We start from the raw sequence: 26,233 nt of genomic DNA, 5'->3' as shown, positions 1-26,233 counted from the left end.
CAGGTGACCACTATTCATCCGCATTTATTCTGGTGTGTAGGGTCACCCACTCTTTCGTGGCTTTGGGGGGTTGTTTCTGAGATTAGGGTTCTCACTTAAGATTACAGGCATGTGCCGGGCGGTGGTGGCGCATGCCTTTAATCCCAGCACTTGGGAGGCAGAGGCAGGTGGATTTCTGAGTTTGAGGCCAGCCTGGTCCACAGAGTGAGTTCCAGGACAGCCAGGGCTACACAGAGAAACCCTGTCTCGAAAAACAAACAAACAAACAAACAAACAAAAAAAAAAAAAAAAAAAAAAAAAAAGATTACAGGCATGTGTCACTAAGCCTGCTCTGTGTGGTGCTGGGGTTCGAACCTAGTCCCTCACACAGAAGACCAGCGCTCTACCCACTGAGCTATCTCCTCAGATATATTTATTTCCTTCTAAATACTTAAATCTAAATGAAATCATTAATCATATTTTAGGAAGTACATGTAAATACATCCGACGCATTCTTTCTTCAAACAGTGAACTGTGAGCGTCCGGGGGGACCCTCTCCTGAGTCAATTAGCAATCTCCTCCTCCTGTTTGGGCAGGTGAGGTATCTGTCTTCTCCAATTCCTTCTTTGACAGGAGCTGTGGTTCATCACTTCCCCAGCTGTCATCACTCTCCCCTCTCTCTGTCCCTAGCTACTTCTTCTTACATAATTCCTGTGATCAACTAAGAAGGAAAACCCAGCTGACTGAAGTTACATGGAAGGATACACACACCCAGAAAGCAGTTCAGGGTAGGAGCTTGTGCAGCACTGGGGAAAGCAGAGCTCTGTTTAAGAAGATGGTAGCCAAGGTGTGGCAGCGGCCGCTATTTCCTCTGCGACAGACAGGCGCTCTCTACTGCACAGATTCTTTGTCTCACTTCTGACCCCTCCACTCCTAGAAGTCATTCATCAGAGTCTTGAGAATATCGAAGGGAGAAAACTTTGTACTGGGCCCTCAACTTTTAGAGCATGTGTTAAATGGTCACATGTTATCCAAGGGTTTTGTTCTATAGCAAAATAAGGCAGCAACTACTGTGAATCGTTCTTCGTGCTGTATGTAGGGAGTCTGGTGAGGATTCAGCCCAGTGCATTCAAGCTCCATCTTCTACTCATTTGCATTGCCCATTTGAGATTGGAAAAAAAAAAAAAAAAAACCTCTGAAATAATGCAGAGCTTATATATGAGCTTGGGGTATATCCTGTTCTAAAAGTCACTGAAGTCCAATTTCCCTCATAGAACACATTGTTTTTAAAGATCTTATTCTGTCACTAATTATTTTGTTTAATTTGAAAATTTTCTCATCCACACACACACTTACTGTGGGCACCACAGAGTTGGATAGAGACACAGCCCACAGAGGAAGACAACTGTGTTTGATGAGGGTAGCTTTGTCCTCCTTCTGCACTGATATTGCCGACAGAATGAAAACCCACACCTCTCCATCCGTACCTCCCCAGGGCAGGATCTGGGTTTATCCCAAAGGAACAGGTGGAATTCTGAGTTTTGCCAACAGACCTTCTTGGCACTTGCTGGGTTCTACTGGCCTGAATCCCAAACTTCTCTGGGTTAAAGTAAATAAAACCCAGAGGGAGATAAGGAAACTACTCAGAAAATCTCATCCCTGGAGGAGGAGGTTGCTATCAGTGTGGGGAGGGGTGGACATTAGGACTTGAATAGAATTGAGTGTGTCTGAGAGGAATTGTTTTTACTTGGCCTCAAATGGTCTGGAACTAAACATATTCATGGCAAAGATTAGGGCCCGCCCTAAGTAACCTTGTGGTTAGATTTTTGAGGCAAAATATATAAAATAAGTAGGCATGTGTACAAAATGGGTGAGCACAGGAATCTGTTGTTGAAATAAGTGCTGCTGAAATGTTCAGGTTTGAAAATAAAGAAATGAAATAAGGTTACAGAGAGTGTGTTCTGGCATGATTTTGGGAATGATGCCCAACTGTCATATCAGATGTCACAATAACCCTATGTGTATGTGTTGTGTGTGTGTGTTGGCATACAGCCTAAGGAATCAAAGGAGGGACCTTGGGCTAAGCAAAGGCAATGGCTATAAACTGAATAAGAAAGGAAAGGTGATTAAAATCTGTGAGCCAGTAGGAACAAGCACCATGGTCATCTTGATTCTGACATGGTCTGGTAGTCTTCAAGTGTTTAACATTTGAGAAAGAACCCATCAATTTGATGGTGGACAGAGAAATGGAAGATCACAGCAATTAATTAAATATGCACATAACAAATCAATGCTTCTTGGACTGAGGACATGGGAGTCTGGCTCCTGTGCCATCATTGTAAAGCTCTGGGGCAATCTATTAGGCTGGTAGGTGGTTCAGAGAGTGGATTAGTAAAGCCATCTGTACACAACAATCCAGAGCATTGGAGGGGGTCTTCCTTGGTCTCTCTAGTCCTGGGAAGGGAAGCATCCTTTGGACAGGAATGAGACAGGATATGGGTGACCAGCATTGCACTTACTCTGAATGAGCTGCTCGCATACTTGACGCGCCACCGCCCTCACCATGGCTTGAGACTGCAGGTCTCCCTGGGTGGAAAGGAAGTACATTCCTCAGCATGGCCATATGCACAGCCATACATCTGGGACATAGCTGACCTGACCCATTGTTCCCACCAAGACTCTAGACTGCTAGCAACAGGGAGGGCTAACCACTATGGTTAATGCAGGAGACAATTTGCACCCAGGATTTAAGGTTCCTGAAAGTCTTTGCTTATTAAATTCATGTCTATTCACTCAAATAAACACTTTTGGTCCCAGATTCTAAGAAATATTAACAATATCTAAACATACTCACACATATTTAATGCCTTCTCAAGTGATAGTTCATTTAATACTAATAACAACCCATAGGGAAACTGTTAAGGCCATGTTATAGCTAGTCGGCTTCAAACACATTGCCTAAGTGGTCACAGAAGTAGCCTGTTGAACCCGAGACTAGTGCTGCTTCGGCCACAGCCAAGAACACAACTACGTTAGAAGCCTCGCAAGTTCTACAGAGAGTCAGTGGGCACCAAAATTAAGGAGATTTCCATTTCAAGGCCTGGTCTTTGATTCTATCCGATCACTGTCTTCCTTCATGCCAACACTATGTCCTCAGGAAAATGAGAGTCCTGTGCCACTGGCTAGAATTTGTATAAAGGCATCCATATCCATTATGACAGTCTTCCACATCTATTATGTTATTTCCATCTTAGCTCTGCTTTATGAGCTTAAGGAATTCCTTAAGGAAAGGAGCCCAAGGTCAAGGAGCCGGATGACAGCAGCTACACAACTAGAAATCTTCTGCTGGCCTCCAACCCATCCAGATGTTTTCCCTGTAAAATATGCTTCCAAATGAAAAACTGACTCCTGGATCAGCAATGAATACCACAGATGGCAATGGCCATTCCTCCTGAGGCTTAGGCAAGGGTTATGTGCAACCACCTAGAGCCAGAAGCTCCCTTAGACAACTTACTCGTTCACCTCGCTCTCCCTTCGCTCCAGGGACACCCTGTAAAAGTGAAGAAAAAGTTTCAAGTTATTTAGGATGCTGCACTCAGCGGCGAGTCATGAGAGTACAGCTTTACCTAACTCACGGAGGCCTTTCTACCAAGCTTGGGTGAAAACGGGCAATGGAAATGAATAAGGCAGGGAACAACCTGTAGTCCCACTGTGCACTGTAGTCCCACTGTGCAGAGCAGCTGATTTACACACTCTGCTCCTCTGGATCTTTCATGCAGAGATGTGGCAGTTTGGAGCTATAAAGATACACTGTACCCCCTAAGTAATCTACATTTCTGCCATGGCTATCTTTCACAGCTTCCTATACCGAACACCACACAGTGGGCTGAACTCTATAGACGGCATCATAATGATTCCACAAACACCTTCTAAGAAGATATATATATCTTCTTATATATGTGTGTGTGTGTGTGTGTGTGTATACATATATATGTAAAAGTTTTAGTAAAGCTTATCTATAAGAAATGCAAAGAACTCCACTAAATCTAGCAGTTAAAGGAAGAGATGACATCCATGAAACCCCACAGCCTCCTTCTGCTGCCTCTGCAATGACAGCATGAGTCTCCCGGAGTCTCCACAACACCAAGGCTTATGCATGCTTCATTCTCAGCTGAATTCTTATTTAAAACCATGGCTTTGATACTTTTGACAATAAGAAAATTTACTGTTACTGTAAAATATTTATTGAGAAATATAATGTTTCCAGTGTTTCTGCTTAAAAGGGAAACAGATGTCCTTAGAAGGCAATCCTATTTCTGTGTCAGCTCACAGGCAAATATGGCTACAACATTTCTGTAATCACTCCTAGAGGTGTGAATACTTTTTTTCCTGTTCTTACTTCAATCTCAACAGGTCCCAAAGTAACTGCATGTGATGTCCAAACTCTGCTTGGCTAAGTACTCAAGTCCAAAATTCTTGATTCACTTCATAGGATCCAGGTAAACAGAATGCTATGACTTGTAGTGTTTGCAGAAGTTGGCAGTGGGAAGGCTTCTTCCTCAGTTGATTTCAAGACACACACACACACACACACACACACACACACACACACACACACACGAGTCATAGGTGGAATACATGGGGAAGAGAAACCAACTGTGACCTCTCCAGCTTAGGTGGCAACAGTCCACCATTTCTCCTTTCTCTTTCCAGCAGAGCCCTTCTGTTGTACTCAGCACACACACACACACACACACACACACACACACACACACACGAGTGTGCACACACTCACACACAGAGGCGTGTATGCATGCACACATGCACATGCATACACATCACTCCTTTTAAAACCTACATTTCTTCTCATGTCCTTCTGTGTTTAGCATCTCCTACCAGGACACTTGCAACATTCAGCCCTCCCTTCCAGTGTACCATGCACATAATCACTGATCTCTTCCTTCCCAGAAGCCACCAACACACAAGTGAGGCAACCCAGTGACTTGACTGTCCTTCTAAGACATGTAGTGGTGCTTAAATATGTGACGAAGCCCAAGTCTTAAGTAAGTAAGTAAATAAATAAATATTTTATAGTTTGGTCCCAAACTCTCTAGCTCTCATTCCTGAAAATTCTATCTTCTCCTTCTTACAGGCCCAGTCTGTTATAGATAGGAACAAGTGATACATGAGAAAAGTATTAACGATAGATCATATGATTTCAGTGTCATCAGCAGGGATATTGTAATACAGTGCTCAGTATGAGTATCAAGTCTTCAACATTAAATCTTTACTTTAATATCTCTTAATATCAACGGACTCAATTCTCCAATAAAAAGACATAGGCTAAATCTTTATCATTGTATATGTTTAATGGGTTAATTCCTGGATTTCATGGAGAAAAGTTTCTAAAAACTACCATATACTTTATCTTCTTAAATCACTGAGACTGATTATACAAATCCTTGCATAAAGTTGTCATACAAACATTTGCCTATGTCCAATATTAAATTGAATTCTGGGACTGCGATTTATTTCTGTGAATTTGCATTTCCTTTTATCCTGCCCTCTTCAAAATGAAAAGAATATTAAGCATATTTTTTAACAATAAATGTAAATTTAACCTTTGGTGTGCCTTCAGATAATTTTCCAAAATTGCAAATTAGATCTTTAATCAGCTAAGAACAAGAGACTTTTACTTTAAAACACACATGCACTCAAACGTATATCATCACAGAACCTTGGTACTAGCTATACAGTGCTCACTTGAAAATTTCTTCAATGTTGTGTGTATTTGAAAATTTGGGGGCTGCAGAGATGGTTCAGCAACTAACAGAGCATGCTGCTCTTCCATAGCACCTGGATTCTCACAGGGTGAATCAGCTGGAACTCTAGTTCCAGGGAATACAGTGCCCTCTTCTGGCCTCTGTAGGCACTACACCCATGTGCACAAACCCACACACATATACACATAATTAAATATAAAACTTTAAAATATCTTTTTAAATAAAAAGGAAGGGGAGATGGGCACAAAGTCTCATCCCTAGCCAAGGAGTGGCAATTGATAGCTTCAGGGAGAGAAAGACTCTATTTTCTCTAAGCATGTAGCCTCTGGTAAATTGGCTGCACTCCAGTGGAAGGCTCCATACCCAACAATATGTGAGCAGTACAAACTAGAGGGTATTTTTAAAAAAGAAGACACAAAGTTGGGTGGATAGGAAAATGAGAGTGGGTCTAGGAAGAGTTGAAAGGGGGTGTGCATATGATCAAAACATATATAAAGTTCTCCAAGAACTAATGAAAATGAAATAAATAAAAATGTCCACTTAAAGTCTCTGAGTTTCTTCCTAAACTAGGGTCATTCAGTGAAGTGATCTATAGAGAAGAAAGCTCACAGTTCATAATCTCATGACATGCTGATTGTTCGGAAATATATGGGCAAAGAGTTGTAAGGGGATTCTAACTTCTAGAAAGAAAGCAGCTCCTGGTTGGCATGTGAGCACCACAAGGCTGTGTCTGTGTCAAGCTAAGAGATTCCCATAACCCCAGCTCCAGAGACTGCCTGCAACATGGCAGGGGCTTAAATATACTGTTAACAGAATGAATGGATGGTTGGGCTTCATTTCAAATCTGCATTATTAGTCAACCTGTACTTTGCTTCAACTACCTGGATGGAAAAGCAACAAAAGAAAAACATTTAAAACACACTATGGTGCATTCCTAGATGGTTAGAAAAAGTGGTGATTCTTTTTAAAAATACCCACTTCCACAAGAGAAACTTATTTGCAAAAACAAGGTTTATATAATTCTCTCTCTCTCTCTCTCTCGCACTATCTTTCTCTTTCTGCCTCCCTCCCGCCCTCTCACTTTCCCCTTCTCTCTGTGTGTACCAGCCTAAATTAATTTTGCAAATAACTTCACAATCCACGCCCTCTTTCCTTGCCACCCAGCATCTCTGATTTCAAGAGGACAAAAAGATGGCTGTGCTCACTGAGACATTCTAATGGGGACAAGAGTTACGTATGACACTACTGTGTAAAAAGGAAACATCTTTCGGGGCATTAGAAACAAACAAAAAGCCAGCAGTCAAAAGTAAATAACTGACATTTTAATATATTCAGAAATTGTACATTTTAATGATGAACACTTTTTGTTTGCCCTTGCCAGCTACTGTTCTGGGTATTTCATATGCATTCACTCAGTTAAACCTACCAATAGCCTTGTAAAGTAGTCAATTTTTGTCCCTATAATATTTCTGATAGATTAATTCATGCAGTCCTTATAACAACTGCACAAGACAGTCCCAGCTTACAGATTAGGAAAACTGTGCATAGAGAGTTTAAATCATTTGCCCAAGATCACACAGTAAGGACCATAGAAGAGCTGTAACTTAGGGTGAATTTGTGGACTCAGGTTCTCTCTGTTACTTGGCTAGAAGAGGATGCTGTTCACAACAGCCATGAGCCAGAATCCTCTATTCCAATAAAGAAAAAATTTTTCTAATGAAGACAAAAACAAGTGGGCATGCCACATCCCCACACACCTAATTCTAGTGATTCAGAATGAAGTCATTTAAAAACAAACAAACAAATGGATGGTTTTGAGCCAGGCATGGTGGTTCACACACTTATAATCATAGTACTGAGGCAGGAATATTACCCTGACTTCAAGCCCAACCTGGGCCTCACAGTGAGACCTTGTGTTAACAAACAAACAAAAACACAGGAAAACTTCAATCTTCAACACTTTAACTCTGACACCAACATGTCTGTCTATATTTTCTTTGGTGACATTTGTTATATCAGTATGTTTGAAAATATGTCATATTTAAATAAAGAAGAGACTGAACTTGGTGAGAAAAACAGACAGACAGCATTTGCTACTGGAATTTTCTGGTATAAAGAAATATATGTGTTTAATTAGGCCTGAAACTCCCCAAACTCAGTCTAATGATGTTTGTTACTAAGAGACACAACTATGCAATCTCGGTGAAAGCTCTTCTTAGTGAAATAATACATACAGCAAGTAATTATGGTTGATTCCAACTTCGCTGACATATTTCCTTTGATTTTTGCAAAGTAAAAACAAAAAACCAAAATAAAAATTCCTGAGCACACGAAGGCCCATAACTCCACCGAAGTATGCTTTGAGGGAAAACACATAGATCCTGTGGATGGAGTCAGGAAAAAGTGGCGTGTTTTTCCTTTAATTTCAGAAACACTTGAAATGTAAAGAAATACAGTAGCTACATTCATAGAGTCACAGAAGCTTGGGACTGAGAGGGAGAGAATGATCTCATCGTTCAAAGTCCACATGTTGAAGATGCCTGTTACACAAAGCAACGCTCAGCAGGCTTCAAGACCCGCGGTGTCCTGACCCCAACAGCAAGAGTAACCTAGTCTCCCTAAACAGCAGGCTGAGAACACAAATGCCCTCTCCTCTCTTTTCCTCTGTTTTCCTGCCACATCCCACCTTCTCCTTTTCTTCTTTTCATTAATAATTTTATTTGTTTACATTTCAAATGATATCCACCTTCCTGGTCGCCCCTCCACAGACCCCCCCAGACCCATCCCTCCTATCTCCTGATCCATCCACCCCCTTGTTTCTATGAGGATGCTACTCTACCAACTCATCCAGTCCCACCTCTAGCATCCCCCTATGCTAGGGCATCAATCCTCCACAGGACCAAGGGCCTCCCCTCCCATTGATGTCAGATGAGGTCATCCTCTGCTTCCTATGTATCAGGAGCCATATTTCCCTCCATGAATACTCTTTGGTTGGTGGTTTAGTCCCTGGGAGCTCTGGGTGGTCCAATTAGTTGATACTGTTTTTCCTATAGGGTTTCAGTCCCCTCAGCTCCTTCAGTCCTTCCCCTAAGATACTGTCTTCCCCAGGCTTAGTCGGATGGTTGACTGTGAGTATCTGCATCTGTATTGGTCAGGTGCTGGTAGAACCTCTCAGGGAACAGCCATACCAGGCTCCTATCACGGGGGTTGGTGTCTGCAGATGGAATGGATCCCTAGGTGGGGCGATCTCTGGATGGCCTTTCCTTCAGTATCTGTTCCACTTTTTGTCCCTGTCTTTCCTTTGGACAGGAACATTTCTGAGTTTCAACCCCTTCTCCTTCTCTCTTCCCCTGTCTTCCTTCCTCCCCTTCTTCTCACAAATATGTAGAAAGTACTCTATGTCTCCGATGGTAAAGAGGCATACAAGCACAATGACATCCTAGAGCTACCTTTCACTCACAAGACAGACATCAGGAGCCAGAAGAGGCGGGCAGCTGCCTGAAGGAGGGAGGATTTGCATAAAATGTAGGCTAAATGACTGTGTTCTGGTATGTGGCCCCTATAGATAATAGCCCCAGATAGCTGCAGCGTATTTGAACATTTTATACAGGGCTCTTTAAATAATGGGCTTACTTATGAAAATGTGACCTCAGCAGTAGGAAGCCTCACACCCTTCACAAGCCTCATCATGCATACAACCGATGGCAGGAGGGCACTGTATTTAAGCCAATGCCTAGGGAGGAAATAGATGCCTGGCAGCAGCCGTGTTCATCCACCCAAGTAGCTGGTGTAGAATGTACCATCCTGGAGTAAGCACTGCTGGCGTCTGCTGTAGGGAACACACGGCTGTTTTCTGTGACTCAGTCTGTCTTTCTTGGTTCCCTTCCCTCATTTTCCTAGACAGATATCTATGTGAAATCAATCAAGAGCTTAAAGAGCACAACAGGGAGCCTGCTTTAATAATCATCCCAGCCTGGCAGCTAGCTGGCATGTGGGAGCTGGCAGCCTGGATGCAGGGAAAATCCTGAACTCGAGTGCAGAGAACAACTTGCTTTGGATGGGAACTACACGAGCTGACTGTGGCATCCCTACCCAGCAGATATAAACCACCTTCTGATTCTAATAAAAGTGTCAGTGGCATGCGGCCTCTCTTGTGGCCACCAAATGCCGTTCTTTGCTGGTAGATGATAAAACTAACATTAGGCGATCTGTTTGTGGGGACTGTATGGATTTTAGTATGTCCCATATTTAGAGTCTAATGCAGATGCACACTAGGCCAAGTGGGTAAATGAGGAAGTGTCATCCTCATCAATAACTTCTGGCCTTACTTTTCACCCTCTAAACCCCATTTAGATTCTCCAGAGATGTTAGTGTCTAACATCTCTGTCCCTTTTTATTCCATCCCTTTTGGCAGAACCAATCATGGCTTGTGTTTCCATATCCTGGGTAAGAAAAATTAGTCCTGGGGGATGTGAGTAAGAAAAAGACCCCCTTCTCCTGCATAGACAGGTTTACCTTACTTTATCTAACCATGGCAATGTAACATCTTCCTGTTTTCTTACTGCATTTGGGATGTTCCAAAGTCTTTGATGCCCTAAGTGTTGTCACGGTTCTGCTGGTTTGAACATCCACTACCTCTGAAACTTCTTTGATGGAAGTCTTTGCTCCGTAAGTCCAGAGGATGAATTCCAGAACTCTGGTTCCCTAAACCACATCTTGAGAAACAGAGTGAAACCCAGTAGCAGAACGTTTCTAAGACATTTTGGTGTGAAATAGATGAGTAGATGAAGAGATAAGATTGACAGAGAAAGATGAGAGGAGAGAGCAGAGACACAATCTGTGTGTGCTTGCGTGCAAGAGCTCGTGTGTGTGTGTGTATGTGTGTGTGTGTGTGTGTGTGTGTGTGTGTGTGTGTGTTTCCACACACAGGATCAAATGGGGAAATGTCTTTTCCATTAAAGAAGATATCTGAAGACAAAGTCATCCAGTTTTCTTCTGTAACCCAGTACTAGTCTGATTTGAAAACAGGAGAATCAAGCCCCTTCACAAGACTCATCGTACATGCAACCAATGGCAAGAGGGCTCTGTATTTAAGCCAATGCCTTGGGAGGAATTAGATGCTGGGCAGTTTTGAACAGTGAGAAGTCAGTTGGGGTAAATGCATGGCTTTGTAAAGTGAATACTAATGTTGATGTTTATAAGGATGTACAAACCATGGTTGCTAAGCCCATATTCATTTTTCTGGGTGTCCCACAGGTGTGTCTAGGTATGTGCAGTGTACACGATAGCACAGAGGAGGATTCTGAGGATTGAAAATTGTACTGAAATGTCTTTCAAGGATAAACAGAAGCAAGACCAGCTGGGGACAGAAAGGAAGAAACCCAACCCAGTGTCTCTGGTAGAAATGGTTCCCTGTTTTTCTTATGTGTTGAAACTGAGTCCCCAGAACTTGTGACTATGTCCCTTTAAGCAGACTAATTTAGTTAAGGATTTGGGAATTTTCTAGGGAGATTGCACAGACAGGTTCTTAAAGGCAAGACTCTTTCCCATGTCTTTTCCTGTGGAAGAGACATGGCCACAGAAAATGGGACCAAAAGGTGACACAGTAGAATTGAAGATGGAATTCATACCTGCCTCTGTACCCTTCCGTCACACATCACTGTTCCATATACCCTCAGCAGGTTGCGGCAAGACAGACTTTTCTACAGCACAGTAGCTTTAGTTTACAGGTAACTCTGCTCAGCACGGATGCTGCCAAAATGCTGATATCTAGATCTACAGTGAGCATCTTGCAAGTCACAGGAAACACAGAAAATGGCTTTGGTGAGAGTTCCACATGTCACAGAGTTCACAGATGAGGAGCAGACAAGCTGCATCCCTCAGCTCCTTGCCCTCTCCCATTGGTTGTGTTGAAATGCCAACGAAGTGTCTAGAAAGGTGAAGGGGAAACAGGTTCTTCCCACTGCACTTTGATCTACACTCTCTGCTTACCTGTGCTTATGCTTTTAATGCGCTCTGTGATTGAATGGAAGGTGTAAAAATACATTCCTATTTGCTTTAAAACTTTTAATTTCTAAAGTTTTACATTTTTCCTCTTGGGAGGCAAATGTGATTGACATTTAGCTGTTGTGCCCAATCTTGACAGATGATACTGAGTTCATTTAGGCTTTACAGAACAAGCCATGGGGACACATTAAACAAGAACACAGCCTACATTCGAATAGGACCATTTAACCTTAGCCATGGTATATGCACAACGTGATCTTAAGGCTCCAACCACTTTTCTTCAGAAAATCCCATTAAGTCCAATGGTGAATAAACATGTTGAATAATTTTTTTTGAAACAGAGTATCTCTATGTAACTCTGGTTATCCTGGAACTTGGTATATAGACAAGGCTAACCTAGACACACAGAGATCTGCCTGTCTGTGTATCCCAAGTGCTTGGATTAAGTTGAACACCACCATACTTGGCATCTGAACAAACACTTCTGATCCACGGAGATGCTGGTAAATTTAAACATATAAGTAAGTAATGGCAGGACATATATTCTGAACAGCTACCACTGAGTACTCACAGGTGGCCCCAGGGCTCCTTGTGGTCCCATGCTGCCTGTAATCCCTGGGACACCAGGGGCTCCAGGAATGCCCTAAAATAGAAGCAAGAAATGGGACAAAGGTGAAGATTCATATATGCAGTGGATCACAGCCAACTTTCAAGCAGGGATAACAACGCGTGCCCCAACAGCTTCCCTCCTCATTATGAATGTCTTGGGAGTCATTGTTTATTACTCTGCCCAATGACCACATATAAGGCCATTTTTAGGTCTCCGTGAATTGTTCAGGTATGGTTCTGTGAATTCCATGTCTTATAATAACAACTAAATGCACAGAGACAATCTTACAGGAAAATGGCTCAGTGAATAATCAAACCATCTGGGTTTGTCATTTTTAAAGGATGATAAAGGTCTGTACCAACAGACAAAATGACAACAACAGAGTGGCAGCTAGAAAAGCCAGCAGGAGAAAAATCTCTACCAAAAAACAATGCTTTAAAGCAGAATGTGTCCCAGAAGCTTCTAGAAATACTCACAATTGGCCCAGGTGGTCCTGGAGGCCCAGAGGAACCATCCTTTCCGGGAAATCCCTGGGGTAAAGAAATGATATGTCACACAAGTGGTTGCTACACGGCTTCCAGAAGATGATCATCAAATTTCTTTGAATATCTAAGGCACAAATTCTACCACCTGCTCTAGCCTACCAAGGCCATGCCGTTGTCAAACTCTTGTAGGAATTGTTCTTGGCAAGTGTTTCATGGCCATTGGCTCCAACAAGTAGCCCAAAGTCATGGATTGTAGGTGTGAGAAATGCCACTTACAAACTTAAATAACAACTCCATTTCAGAAACTTTGTTAAACTAAACATAACAAATAAACAAGTTCTATTTTTTTAAATTAATGTCCAGACCAAAAGGCAAATCAGTGTCTTTCAGGATCCACAAGTCTTGAGTGGGAAATATAAGCTATAAAGAGTCTATAGAGCCATGAGGTAAGTGCAGTTATCTGCAATTCTCAGCTCATGAGAAACGTATTGAAGCAAAATGTGGCAGGGTGACCTGGGGTGGTGACACTTTTGATCTGGGAAAGGTTCTCTGAGTGTCTTCTGTCCTGGGCTCATCACTGGGCACATAACTGCTTCCTGTTCTATTTCAGAAGAGAAAAAATAACTAAAACAGCCCCCCCCCTTAAAAAAAATAAATGCTATCCTTAGAAAAACTACTCTCTGAGACATTGGGTAAGTTGTATATGTGATATTTTTATGAGTATAAAAAATATTAACAGCTGGGATGGCCTACTCTCACAATTATAAATGCTAGCTCTTCTGATGTGGTTAGCTTGAGAGAGAATCTTCAATATAAATTTTATAGGTACATAAAAGTTTTCAAAGTATCACCTCCTTTTCTGTGGGAACCCTCGGTCCCATCCCAAGCCCTCTGATTGCCATCCTTGCTTTATTTTCTCCACCCTCTTTCTGACAATTCCCACCATTTTTGCCATAGGCTTTCCTTCCCCTATCTATCTCATCAACACAAGAACTCTACATCTGTGTCTCCTCTTCCAGCACAATGTACCAAAGGATGCCATGGGGGAGTGGGCGAGTATGGGAGGGAGTCCAGAAGGCCACAGGAGATGGCATAGGGTGAGTGTACATGAGAACGATAGGTCACCCAGGCCCTTTACAGTGCTCTCAAACCCTCATGGTGGCAATGAGTCTTAGCAAAAAAGGCAGCTAGGGAGGCCAATGCTCACCCATATTCCTGGTTTGCCTTTTCTGCCTGACACATTGCTTGGTTTCATTTTGCAGCCTCCTCACAGTCCAGGTGGAGCCTCATGCCTGAGTACTGGCCAAAGAAAGGGGCCAGTTCCAGCCTTGGCTCATAAACATTTCCTGTGGGTGCTGCTCCTCTTTCTAGTCCCTCCTGCAGTGACTTTAGAGGCTGAGGGTTGAAGAGTGCTCCAAGGCAGAGGCTGCAAAAGGACCATGTAAGGCAGAGACTCCTGCTCTTCCAGCCACCCTCGATGGCAATTGCGCTGGGTTGCGGGCAAGAGGTGGCTGTTATTGGACTTATTATATTGTCCTGTTCTGCATAAAGGCACTTATATGTTATAATCCTTAAGGCTGATACATATGGTATTGTCATCTTATAATATTTCTGGTTTTCATGTTAGTAAAAACTATTGTAGTTAAAACTGGGCATGATGGTATGTATGCATCCATAATCTCCATACAGAGAGGGCAGAGCACAGGCTGGGGCAGTATGAGTTTGAGGCTAGCCTAGGCTACACGGTGAGGTTTTGCCTAAGGATAAGTCCTGACACAGACTAAGTTACACCAGTCTGACTCTGTCTCTGTCTCTGTCTCTGTCTCTGTCTCTGTCTCTGTCTCTCTCTCTCTCTTACTCTCTCGCTCTCTTGCTCTCTCGCTCGCTCTCTCTTCATCCTCCCTTGGATCTGTTAATTAAACAACAAAAATTTATTCTGATATAAGGGTAATAAATAAACTTATTTTTAGTAATGTGTGATGATGGTTCATGCCTCTCTCAGTACTCAGAAGGCTGAGGCAGGGGAATTGCATGAAAATTTGAGATCAGTCTTGGATGCACGGTAAAATCAAGAAAACCCCCGTGAGGCCTTTTCCTGAATAAATTATCTTAACTGGATTTTAAATGTAGTGTTTCCTGGGAAAAGAACATAGATAAACCAGTATATGTGAGAGATGATCAGATCTTCCAGCCCAACAATCTCATTTTATAAATGATGAAACTTGAGGTAAGAAAGGACAGAAAAATCTTCATATAAAATGTTAGGAGCCGCAGTGAGCATGTCAGCATTCGCCATTTCAAGATGGCGCGGGCATCCTGTCCTCCCACTAGTAAACAACTGACTGCGCAGGTGCAAAAGGCAAAAAGCGCGCCAAAGTCACTGCCCATCCCGGGGCATATTATGGGTAATGAGTGAACAGCCAATCAGAAGTGAACACGTCACTCTAAGGTGTATTTAAGCAGTGCCTTTTCCGGGCTTTCCGTCTTTCCGCTTCTGCTTATACAAGAAGTAAAGCCTCGCTGTAGTAACCACCCGAACACTGCCTCACGTGTCTTTTTCGTGGGCGAAGGGGACACGGAGGGGCCCAGAACAATAGAAAAGTTTTAAAATATTAATTTTATTTAATTTTTATTTGTGTGTATACAGATGCTTGTGCTTGCGTGTATATACTCCCTGTGTGGGTGCCCTTGGAAGCCAGAGGAGGACAACAGACATCCTGGAGCTGGAGTTACAGAATGGACTGGGAAAGGTTTATGAAGTTCCACCCCTAGCTGAGATGGCTGCCTGCACAGGAAGAGGAGGTTTCTTCAAACATGTGACCCCTGAGAGGCTTCCCATGCTCCAGATGATGGTCCCACACCCACTCACAACAGGCCAGACTAAGCACACGGGGGGAGGGGTGGCTAAAAAACAAAGCAACAACAACAATGTGGTGGTTTGAATAGGAATGGCTCCCATAGGCACATATATTTGAACGCTTGGCCATAGGGAGCAGCACCATTAGGAGGTGTGGCCTTGTTGCAGGAAGTATGTCACTGTGGGAGGCGGGCTTTGAGGTCTCCTGTGCTCAAGCTTCTCCCAGTGTGGCACACAGTCCCCTACTGCTGCCTATGGACCCAGATGTAGAACTCTCATCTCCTTCTCCAGCACTATGTCTGCCTACATGCTGCTGTGTTCTCAGCCATGACATAACTGTGAGTTAGCCCTAAATTAAATGTTTTTGTTTAAAAGAGTTGCCAGCGTTATGGTGTCTCTTCACAGTATCAAAACCCAAACTAAGATAAACAAGAAGAGGAGGAAGAGGAAGAGGAGAAAGAGGTGGAGGAGGAGGAAGAAGAGGAGGAAGAAGAGGAGGACAGGAAGATGAGGAAGAAGAGGAAGAGGAGGCGGAGACAGAAGAAGCACATGAAGTTGGAAGAGAAAACCTGTGGCAGATGCAGAGGAATTGGGAGGGATGGGGGAGAAATTGGACCAAAACACATTGAATCAATGTATGAAATTCTCAATAAAAAGTAAAATGTTAAAAAAAACTTGAAAATATATTGTTTTTTTTTTTTCAGATGAAGTTTTCATATGACAAAGATGGGCTCTGGGCACATGTGAAAGCAGTTTTAACAGGATTCCATTTGGTTCCTGCCTTCAGTGTCGTCCAGGACCAGAAAGGAGAAGCCACCTGGATCAAAAGAGTGGCAAGAGCCATGCCTCAGACCCAACAGTTCCCAAGAGGAGAATATTCTTCACTCAACAGAGAGGGACTTACTCAAATGAAAAGCTGAGCAATTTCCTACATTTCCTAGAGGAAAACATTTCTAAACAAATAAAATTGCATTGTTTCCCAGAAGATTGGCAGGAAGTAATGCATTTTCACCCCGCTCCCTACCCCAGGGGGAGGAGTGTGAAAACACAAGAGTCTGTGCTCAGCTCTCAGCTGACACTGAGAAGACACTGTCATGGACATGTTTGCAAACACCTGATTTATAGACACAACATATTCTTGTCTGGAAGGGAACACAGTAAAATGTGGTTCTTACTCGGGATCTTAACTGGGTGCGCAGTTAGTGAGAAAGATGTTCCTTAGTTACGTGCTCCTTGCCTAGACAACAGATTTAGGTGCTGCCATACCTGATTCCTATGTTTACCGCAAAGCTTATATGCCATTCAGTGTTCCATTCCTAACACTGTTCTAGTGTGTAGAGCAGCCACTGACAGATGATGGGTCCAGGGGTACTCACTCTGTGCACGTTCAGCAAGTGAGTCTGGCAATGCATAGGATAGAAGGAAATGCTAATGTCATTCCTTCTTAGTGTTTTTCATATTTTTCTGTGGTGTGGGCGGTCAAATTGGGGCTTTGTACAAGCTAAGCAAGTACTTAATGACTCAACTACATCTCCATTCTTACTCTCAGATCCCAACTCATTTAACTTCAGAAGCCCAAATTCCATTTCACTTAGAGATACTTGCATGGATACGATGTGCTAGGCATTCTGTGAGGTCTAAACTGGCAATGGAGAGAATAATTTCAAAGTTTTGTAAATTCTCAGGCAACGAAATGATACCGGCAGCCTCTATGCTGATACACAAAAGAATTCCGAGGGGACACACAGGGTGAGCATCTGACCCAGGCTGGGGACGCAGGGCAGCTTCCACAGAAGAGCAAACATCTAGGTCACCACACTCAATCAAGATGGTTGAACTGCTGTGGTTTGAATGTGCCCCCCTCCCCCCCCCCAAAAAAAACATGTGTTGGAAACCTAATTCCCTTTGCAGCCTTTCTCAGAGGCAGGACCCACGAGGGATATGTAGGCCATGAGGACTCCGCCTCGTGAATGATAAACATGCTTGTCCTGGAAGGGTCTTCCTTCCTTCCTCTCACTCCCGGTTCAATGGCTTCTGCCACATTATGCCTTAAATGAGAAGGCCTCATGAAATGTGATCCCCTAGATCTTAGACTCCCCAGACTCGATATCCCAATCTACCTGTTTTTATAAATCATCTAGCCTTAAGTATTTTGTTACATACAGTACCTTCAAAATCAACAGATACACTTAGACCAACAGTTTTCCTCTCCAGGTATCACAATATTCCCTGACACAGCCCACTCTGAGAAAATCTATTACTTCTTATTAGGAGAGGGCTTAAGATCGCTTTCTCACCTCTCTATCTCAAAGCAACAAATTTGGTGAAATGAGAATTTTGGGAAAATTATACACTTTATAAGATGTATTTTTTTTTAAGTGTGCATGAAGTCAGCCACCCACAAACAGTTATGTTTGTTGACATGAATAGCTTCAGGCATCTTTGCCTTTTTGATATTCCTACTTCAAAATTCTAATACATACCCACAGACTACATTAAAATAATTCTTGCTAATGAAAAGTTAAAAGAACTTTTATATTTTATTTTGGAAGCGTTTGCCTACGAGCAAATTACTAAGTTATGATTTGTTGTGATTCTCAGCAAAACAAAATCTAACTTAAAATTTACTTTGAGCATCACTAATAATCTAATGAACACTAAATTCACTTTTGCATAAAATGCAAATCATATTTAATGGCAACTTCATAGGATATTTATTAATTCCCATTTCTGTTTTCCTTTTGCATAAGTTAGATCAAACATAGACGCCATGTCTACTGTAGCAGTTGGCCACCAGAAATCAGGCTGCTGCTTGCCACAAAGGATTACTAGTAACTACCACACAAAAGTGCCAAGCATCCAGAAGCTACAGGTTACATAAACACTGGCCTGGGGCAGGGATTAAAAACAAGTCTATATGCAGAGTGCCATGCTAGGTCTCATTGAGGAATTTTCAATGACACATACACACATGACAACTATGCATGTACACAAAATGTGTATGTGCATTCATAAATGTATACACACACTAATATATTTAATGCAATTTAGAGTGTAAGTGTATAAATTTTTATTATCACACACTTATAACTTCAGATAATTAAAACAACACTACATCAGCAATACTGTGTCAAAAAACTTATGTGGATATGCAATAGACCTTGTATAATAGACTATTTGATTCCAAAACCTAGATGGGCATAGAATCATAAGGTGTCTAAATCTATACATTACTACGTCTTGCCTAAAGAGCTTTTAACATTTTTTAAAAGAATTCTTTTAGAATATTGAAGGTTAAAGTGTAGGATCTATGTATTAAAAATAACAAAACAAACAAATAAACAAAAACAATCTGATGACTGAGATGGCAGAACCGTCTGTTTACCAAAATTGAAAAGTCTACCCCTACCCTGAATGACAACATCCCAAGAGGAGGCAAAGTAGATATCCAAGAATGGGCTTCATCAAAGAACCTAAGAGCAGGAAACGAAACACCCAGAAGATTCTCCCTTCTTAGATGAGCACAGATGATCGTTTTGCAAGTAAAGGTCTAAAATATTAGAGGCAAACTTTATGAATGATCATTCCCTACTTCATTAAGAAAGTAACCCAAATTGGATGCCTGCCCCAGAGTACAGGGGTGTGACATCTTCATTATTAAAGTCCTGCTACTTAAGTGTCTTCTTGGAAGGTTTTCTCAATCATAAAATCCACAGTGATCTTAATTTCATAATTTTAGGAAATGAAAAAGTTCAGTGCTGGAGCCAGAGAGATGAGCTAAACTCCTGGCTACGGAGCTGCTGCCTTCTGATCTCTGCTTATTTTCTCCAACTTTCAGATCTTTGGGTTCTCTGTCTGGAAAGATGGGGTGGCGTTGTGTGGATATTCTAGGGTTAATGATGAGAACCCAAGACATCTGTATATATTACATACTTTATGGGGTAGCATCTTGATTTTTTTAAATAAGCAGTTAAGCCCCAATTGCATAAGGCATCTTCACTGTAGCTGACTGTGCACATGCTTTTCCTGAGATTTTATTAAAACCCATCTAGAGTTGGACCCACAAAGAAGAAAATCCAGTCATTCTGGCTACCAGTGTCGTGGTAATAGCTTACTTTGCCTTTTCTGAGGAAGGAAGATACCCATGAGGCTCATTATCGTGAATCTAGCATTGCACAAAGTATTTTTTAGATGACTCTTTCATTACTGTCTAATATTCATGACAGGAGTAAAATCTAACCAAATAGTTGACTCAGGTTCAATTTCTCAAGTACATTTTAAGACCGAATCACTTTTGATGAAACAAAACATTCCACACAATATGGTCTTTGTGTACATCAAAACCACATAACTAAGAAGCATGCATCAAGCATTCTTTAAAGGCGGAATCCAAGTATTTTAAAAAATTCTTAACACTTGCTTGACTTTTTTATTTCTTCACCATCTTCCAAGAAGTCTTAATTTACTAAGCACATGTACTACAAAAGCCCTGATTCATTAGGATGATATAAAAAAATTAATGGATGCCAATAATGTATCTCAAGATCATATCATTGGAAATGGTTCATATGAATGAATCTCCACAATATTCCATATACGGCAATACTATGTCCTTGACTAACAGATGGTGAAGGAGAATCTTAGAGACATAAAGTTATGGGGCCCACATCACACATCCTGGATTTAAACCTGGACCTGGTTAGTATGTGCCCTTCTCCATGGACCTCTTCATCAACAGGATCCAAGTGCAGGTAGAGCACCCTCCATGACAATTCATCTCTTACAAATAAGGAAGGCTAGTGACTGCTGACCCATGGGGATGATGGGACCATTGAGGAAAGGTTTCGAACATAGGGTTGCCCTGAGTTCAAAAAGAAACACACTCTCCACATGGAAGAACTGAGTTGAGTTAACTTATATCTTATTTTGGTAAATCTAAGACAGAAGAGAGGCATAATTCTAAAATTTTCCTTTGGGTACTTGACAGAAAAATTGGTCTTGGAGGAAACAGAACTTAGACATAAGAAAAACGCTGTCTTTCATTTGTTTTCTTTTCTCTAGTATTTTTAATTCTTTCACTATATATCTGATCTGTTATCTATTTCTCTATCTCTCATTTATCAATAATCTATCCCCAACTCTCTCCATATGTAATATATATATATATATATATATATATATATATATATATATATATAATGTCTGTATATTTTGATCTATCAACAATCTGTCTATAATTTCTATCATGTATTTTCTCCATGTATACTTTATCTCTTTTTCTATCCCTGATTTGTATCCATCCATCCATCCATCCATCCATCCATCTATCCATCCATCTATCTTTCTACCTACTTACCTACCTACATACCTATCTTACATCCCTACTCTATCTGATTTCCCTTAGGGCCATCTGAATGTGTAGGTTGGAGAGTGAGAAATCTATCATACATCAGAAAAGTTTGAATATCACAAGAAAGGCCCTGTACTCAGATACTAAGAAAAAAGAAAGTAAATGGCGGGGTGGGGTGGGGGAAGACTTATAGGAAAAAGAAGGAAAAGCACAGAATGTTTTAGTTGGAATGACTTAGAGTGAAACCTGGATGCCGGACTGAATTAGCTTGAACCATCACTTTCAACATGCTGGTCTGTTGGCTTCCAAGGACTAGGCGGAAACTTACTCCAGGAAGTCTAGCTAGACTTGCTTATGGCCTCAGGCCCAGTATTAAATAAGATTTGTCTCCTAGAGTCCAAGATCCCCCTTGGGGAAAGCCAGAATAAGCTAGAAATATCAGAAGAGGTTATATTTTCTCTCTCTCTCTCTCTTTTTTATTATTTCTCAAAATCTCCTACCCTCTCGGTAAATTCAGTGGTAACATTGGCACCAGACTCATAAAGAGAGGTCACCCTTTGTCTAAGCTAACCACGAGATGATGGTGTAAAGTTTGGGCTATGATTGTGCTGTCGATAAGAGAAGGCAGAGAAATGGGGAATGTTTGAAAGGGGCTTTTCAGCTACTTTGGTTGTGAATCCCACCATTCTCTTAGCTCTTAGTCTGCATAGTGTCATGGTTATTGCTGTTATTGACAGCATCCTACAGCAGAACAGGGATAATTGTGAAGTATCTGCTCTTCGTATTCTCTAAGTAGCCCCATAACTACTGCTGCCTAATGGAGAGACCTGGATGGAATATGCCACCTGAGATGGTTCTCAACCTATGTCTAACTACTTCTATCAAAACTTGATCCTGCTAAGTAATTCTTTTAGACCTTTATCCCCACCCTATTCCACCCCAGGCTTCAGTTCATCTGACTAAATAGATCAGCGTCCCCTAAATGACTCTTCGTTAACCAGGTCTTCTTCCTTCCTCCTCCCCAGTCTCTGAAAGAATCATTGTTTTCCCAGTAGGCACGAGATCCTCTCCTGCTTTTCTTCTCTAGGTAGTCTACAGATTGCTTTCTTTATTAACTGAAACTATTCTTTCTTTCATAAACTTCCCTGCAGACTCTGCAATGGGAAACTTTTCGAGCTGGGAGTGGTAAATGGCATGGTGCAAGTGCTCAGTTAAGATATGGCTGACTGAGAAAGATATATGTTGTTCTTCCTTCAAGCAGAGAAGTTCGCCACAGTTCCATGGCATTGCTATTTTACTTCACGGGAATAGTATTTCCTTCATTTTTATGCCAGATGGTACTGTCTTCAGATAACTTTTCTAAGGCAATAATCACCCAATCTTCTTTAAAAGACATATGGTTTCATACTGAATGAATGTCCCTGACAATCAGATTTACAAATGAACCCTATTGTCATCCAAGTGGATTTCATAACGAGCATCAGACACATCCTCAAAGCTTTACTTCTAAATAGAAGGAGAGAGGAAAACAAAAGCCAAGTATAGATATCTTATCACTTTATGATAGCTCTCACGTTTTATTAGCAAAGATGAACATATGTGGGTAGAAAAGTATTTCTTTAAAAAAAGGTCTGCTTTCATATATGGATTTTAAGAAAAATGACTCTAAAACCAAAGGATTCAAACACTAGCCTAACAGTTTGGGTCAGAGTTCTTTGCCAAGACTGGGCTCTATGCATAGATAAATCAAATAAATTCATTCAATCAAATCTTCAGAATTGCTGTTTTCAGAGCTTTGGAAATTATGAAGGAATCTAGGTGTGTAACCACACAGGATCTTAGCCTATATGCTTGGCCAAAACATATAAATACGTCTAGATACTCCTCCCACATGCACAAGAGCCATACATAAATCTAACTCTCAGAGAAGGCCGTCTCAGATGCACTAGTCTAAACATGTTCTATAGCCTAGTCCACTTGGTAAACAGACTGCACTGAGATTTTAAATAAATGGAAGGTTGCCATTAAAAAGGCAGGATAAGAAGAGATTTCAAGTCTCAAAGCTATGTACCCAGAAGAAAAAAATAATTTCTTTTCTTTTTTTTTTCTTTCTTTTTTTCTTTTTTTGAAGTATTAGGGATTAAAACTATGGCTCCATGCATACTAGCCAGGCACTATCAAGACTGCCCTTTGAACTCACTTTGTAGTCCCAGAAGACCTTCAATTTGCAGTCCCCCTGCCTAGCCTCCTGGGATTATAGGCTTGTGTCATCAGATCTGGCCATTTATTTCTATATTCTTGAGAAGCATAATGATGGGAAGCTATAGCTGGGTCTGACAGAGTAGAGAAGTAAGTTTTCTTAACAAATGTTAGCCTCTTAAGGTGTGCATCAACCCTGAGGGAATACTATTTGAATGCTGTGTTGATCTTCATTAGACAAGATGTAAGTGCTTGTCATTCCCTGTGATTAAGGCGTTAGGGAAATGTAGGGTTCCACACAAGTCTAAATCAGCGATAATTTAGGAAGATAATGCTGAAGAGAAACGTGCTGAGGTCACAAGATATGAGAGATCAAGCTGGTACTGACCTGGAAGCTCCCTCCCTATTGCCTAGCCTTCATGATGGCAGAGGGTGCTGTGTTGGCTCTAGGGAAGAAAAGTCACCAACTTTCCTATCCAGCTCTGAACTCTGCAAGCTACAATAAAGACCAGCCTGTCAAAATCTACCCATTGGTGCAAATAGTACCATAGATATTATTAGGGTGACCAACTATTTACTGTTTGGACTTAAATCTACTCAACAGTATGGAATGTATGCCTGGTATTATAAATGAGGGCATGGAACCTAGGGGAAAATCTATTACTATTATTTTGCTAAATGGATTCAGTAACAAAGTATTTTTATAAATATTTATTTCTATACCCATAGATTAGCTCAGCTTTTAAGCTCCATCAGAGAAGTTTCTTTTTTCAGTAAATGCTGAGTAATACAGATTCCCAACTGGTCAAAATGCAGAGTATAAATGAGTGTGGTGTTGAGGTGCCAAGTGAACATCTGTATCACACTCCTTTTTTCCAAGGCTCAGGAAACATCATGGAAGAAGGAAAGAAGATGCTTTATAGCCTTACCAGGATGCTGATGTCTTAAAAGAAGATCATGGAGATGCAAATATAAAGAGGGTTTCCTTATAAACTGGCAGGAGACATCATCTGTCTGTTCTCACAATATGGGGAGATTGTCAACATTAATTTTGTAAGAGACAAGAAGACTAGGAAATCCAAAGGATTCTTTTTTTGTGTGTGCTAAGAAGACTAGAGGACCACAGTTCTGGCTGTAGACAATTTCAGTGGAATTAAGATTAAAGGAAGAACTATCCATGTGGACCATCTGTCAAACTACCAGGCTTCTTGGGAATCAAAAGATGTGGATGATGTGACCAGAGGCTCCAGGAGAAGGGCTATTGGACTAATACACCTCCATCAAGTTCTCCTGAAGTCTCTGACGATGAAGATGTCAAACTCACAAAAAGACAGACAGAGAGAGAGAGAGAGAGAGAGAGAGAGAGAGAGAGAGAGAGAGAGAGAGAACTGAACCCCAGGTCCAAGCTGAGCTGCCATCCTGCTCTTTATCCTTCAGAAGCAAGACAGTAAAAGAAAAGAATGACCATGGCTCCAAGAAGCACAGCAGCAAGAACTCAGAGAGAGCACAGAAGTCTGAATGTAGAAAGAGGAAAAAGAGTTACCCAGACTCCCCTGATGTCAGGAGTTCCTGCCATGGTATAGCAGAGGACCCAGGATCAGAGGTAAAGACAGAGAAACCCAAGCATGAACACAAGTCCTCAAGCAGGAGGGAGGGAAAAGAAAAGAACAGAGATAAGGACAGAGGGAGGAGCTCAGGTACTCATTCCAGCAGGCATGGTGGGCATTCTGAAAGGCAGAATCATAGAAGTAGAAGTCAGAGTCCAGATAAGTCCCATAGGCATAAAAAACATAGGCATTCAAGAGAGTGGAAGTCCTTCCATGCCAGTGACCCAATGACTATAGACATTATTGAAGCCTGTTCCAGCTGCACAGTTCTTTGAAAATGAATTTTGTTACATAAATTTATGTATATATACATAAAGGTTGGAATGACCAGAGGATGGAAAAGACTGTTGTAAAATAATGTTTTCTGCACATGCTAGGGCTTCATGCATATGAAGTCCCAGCAGTTGTAGGTGCACACATAAGACCTACATATTATGACTCTAGTCAAATGTTCACCATGTTTGTTGGAGGAACTTACAAAGCCCTACCCCCAACCTGAGGAGCTATTGGTGATTGATGAATGCTGGAGAAGAGATAGTTTTCTTTAGGGATGTAGCCTCTGGTGGGTTGTCTATCATCCAGTGAGTGGTCCTATACATATGCATATACAGGCCTCATTAACTGATCTCAGTAGTTGGGAAGAAGAATTTGGGAGGGAGAGTTGGCGATGGAGATCTGGGAGGAGTTGAAGAGGTGAAGTGGTAGAATATGACCAACATATATTGTATACATATATGAAATTACCAAAGAATAAATAAAAATATTTTAAAAGGAAGATAGCTTCTCTTTCACTTGAAAATGTACTATTTTTTTTTTTTTTTTATTTCGGTCAATTTTGATTTTTCTAGGTAAACCTGACTGCATTTTATAATAAACTTGTATACATATGCATTACACAGGCATATATGCACACATACACACATGTTTACACACACTGATTTGTGATCTCTAGCCATGTACTGTTGTTCTAAAGATGTCCCACTGTTCCCGTTCTTCTCTGTTACACAAACAGTTCTTCCTGTTTGCAATGGCTTCCCTCTTCTCATCTCCTCTGTCTTTCAATCAAGAAGCAGCCTCCCGGGCTCCTCCTCCTCCTCGGGGAATCCTTCCCAGACCCTCTAAGCCTGGCTTGATTATCCATTCTTTGTTCTACCAGAACTCTGATCCCATTATAACATGTGGTAAAGTTTTAAAATTTGAATTTCCCCCAATAAATTACAATTCTTCAAGCCTGGCTTGGTGGAAACTTGTCAACGCTACAAATGTCATATTTTAGTTTGATGATTTTTGTGCTTTATTTTGTTGCTTTCTATTTGAACCAATAAAAACAACAAATAACTGAGACATAACTAAGCCA

At 41.4% G+C, this 26,233-nt stretch overlaps 1 protein-coding gene and 1 pseudogene across 3 annotated transcripts in view; one reads left to right on the top strand and one right to left on the bottom strand.

Moving 5' to 3' along the window:
- Positions 1-26,233, bottom strand: part of Col14a1 (collagen type XIV alpha 1 chain) — a 207,977-nt gene that overhangs the window by 20,399 nt on the left and 161,345 nt on the right. For all 3 annotated transcript variants that reach the window (XM_034516485.2, XM_034516486.2, XM_034516484.2), the window contains exons 41-44: positions 12,855-12,908; positions 12,340-12,411; positions 3,494-3,529; positions 2,499-2,565 (exon numbers count right to left, since the gene is read on the bottom strand). In XM_034516485.2, coding sequence (XP_034372376.1) covers positions 2,499-2,565; positions 3,494-3,529; positions 12,340-12,411; positions 12,855-12,908 — 229 coding nt within the window. The remainder of the gene's footprint in view (positions 1-2,498; positions 2,566-3,493; positions 3,530-12,339; positions 12,412-12,854; positions 12,909-26,233) is intronic.
- Positions 13,305-25,151, top strand: LOC143434183 (RNA-binding motif protein, X-linked 2 pseudogene; annotated as a pseudogene).

The sequence above is a fragment of the Arvicanthis niloticus genome, chromosome 13 (genome assembly GCF_011762505.2).
Source record: "Arvicanthis niloticus isolate mArvNil1 chromosome 13, mArvNil1.pat.X, whole genome shotgun sequence".
Classification (NCBI taxonomy): Eukaryota; Metazoa; Chordata; class Mammalia; order Rodentia; family Muridae; genus Arvicanthis; species Arvicanthis niloticus.
This window is presented reverse-complemented; position numbering and strand designations above follow the sequence as displayed.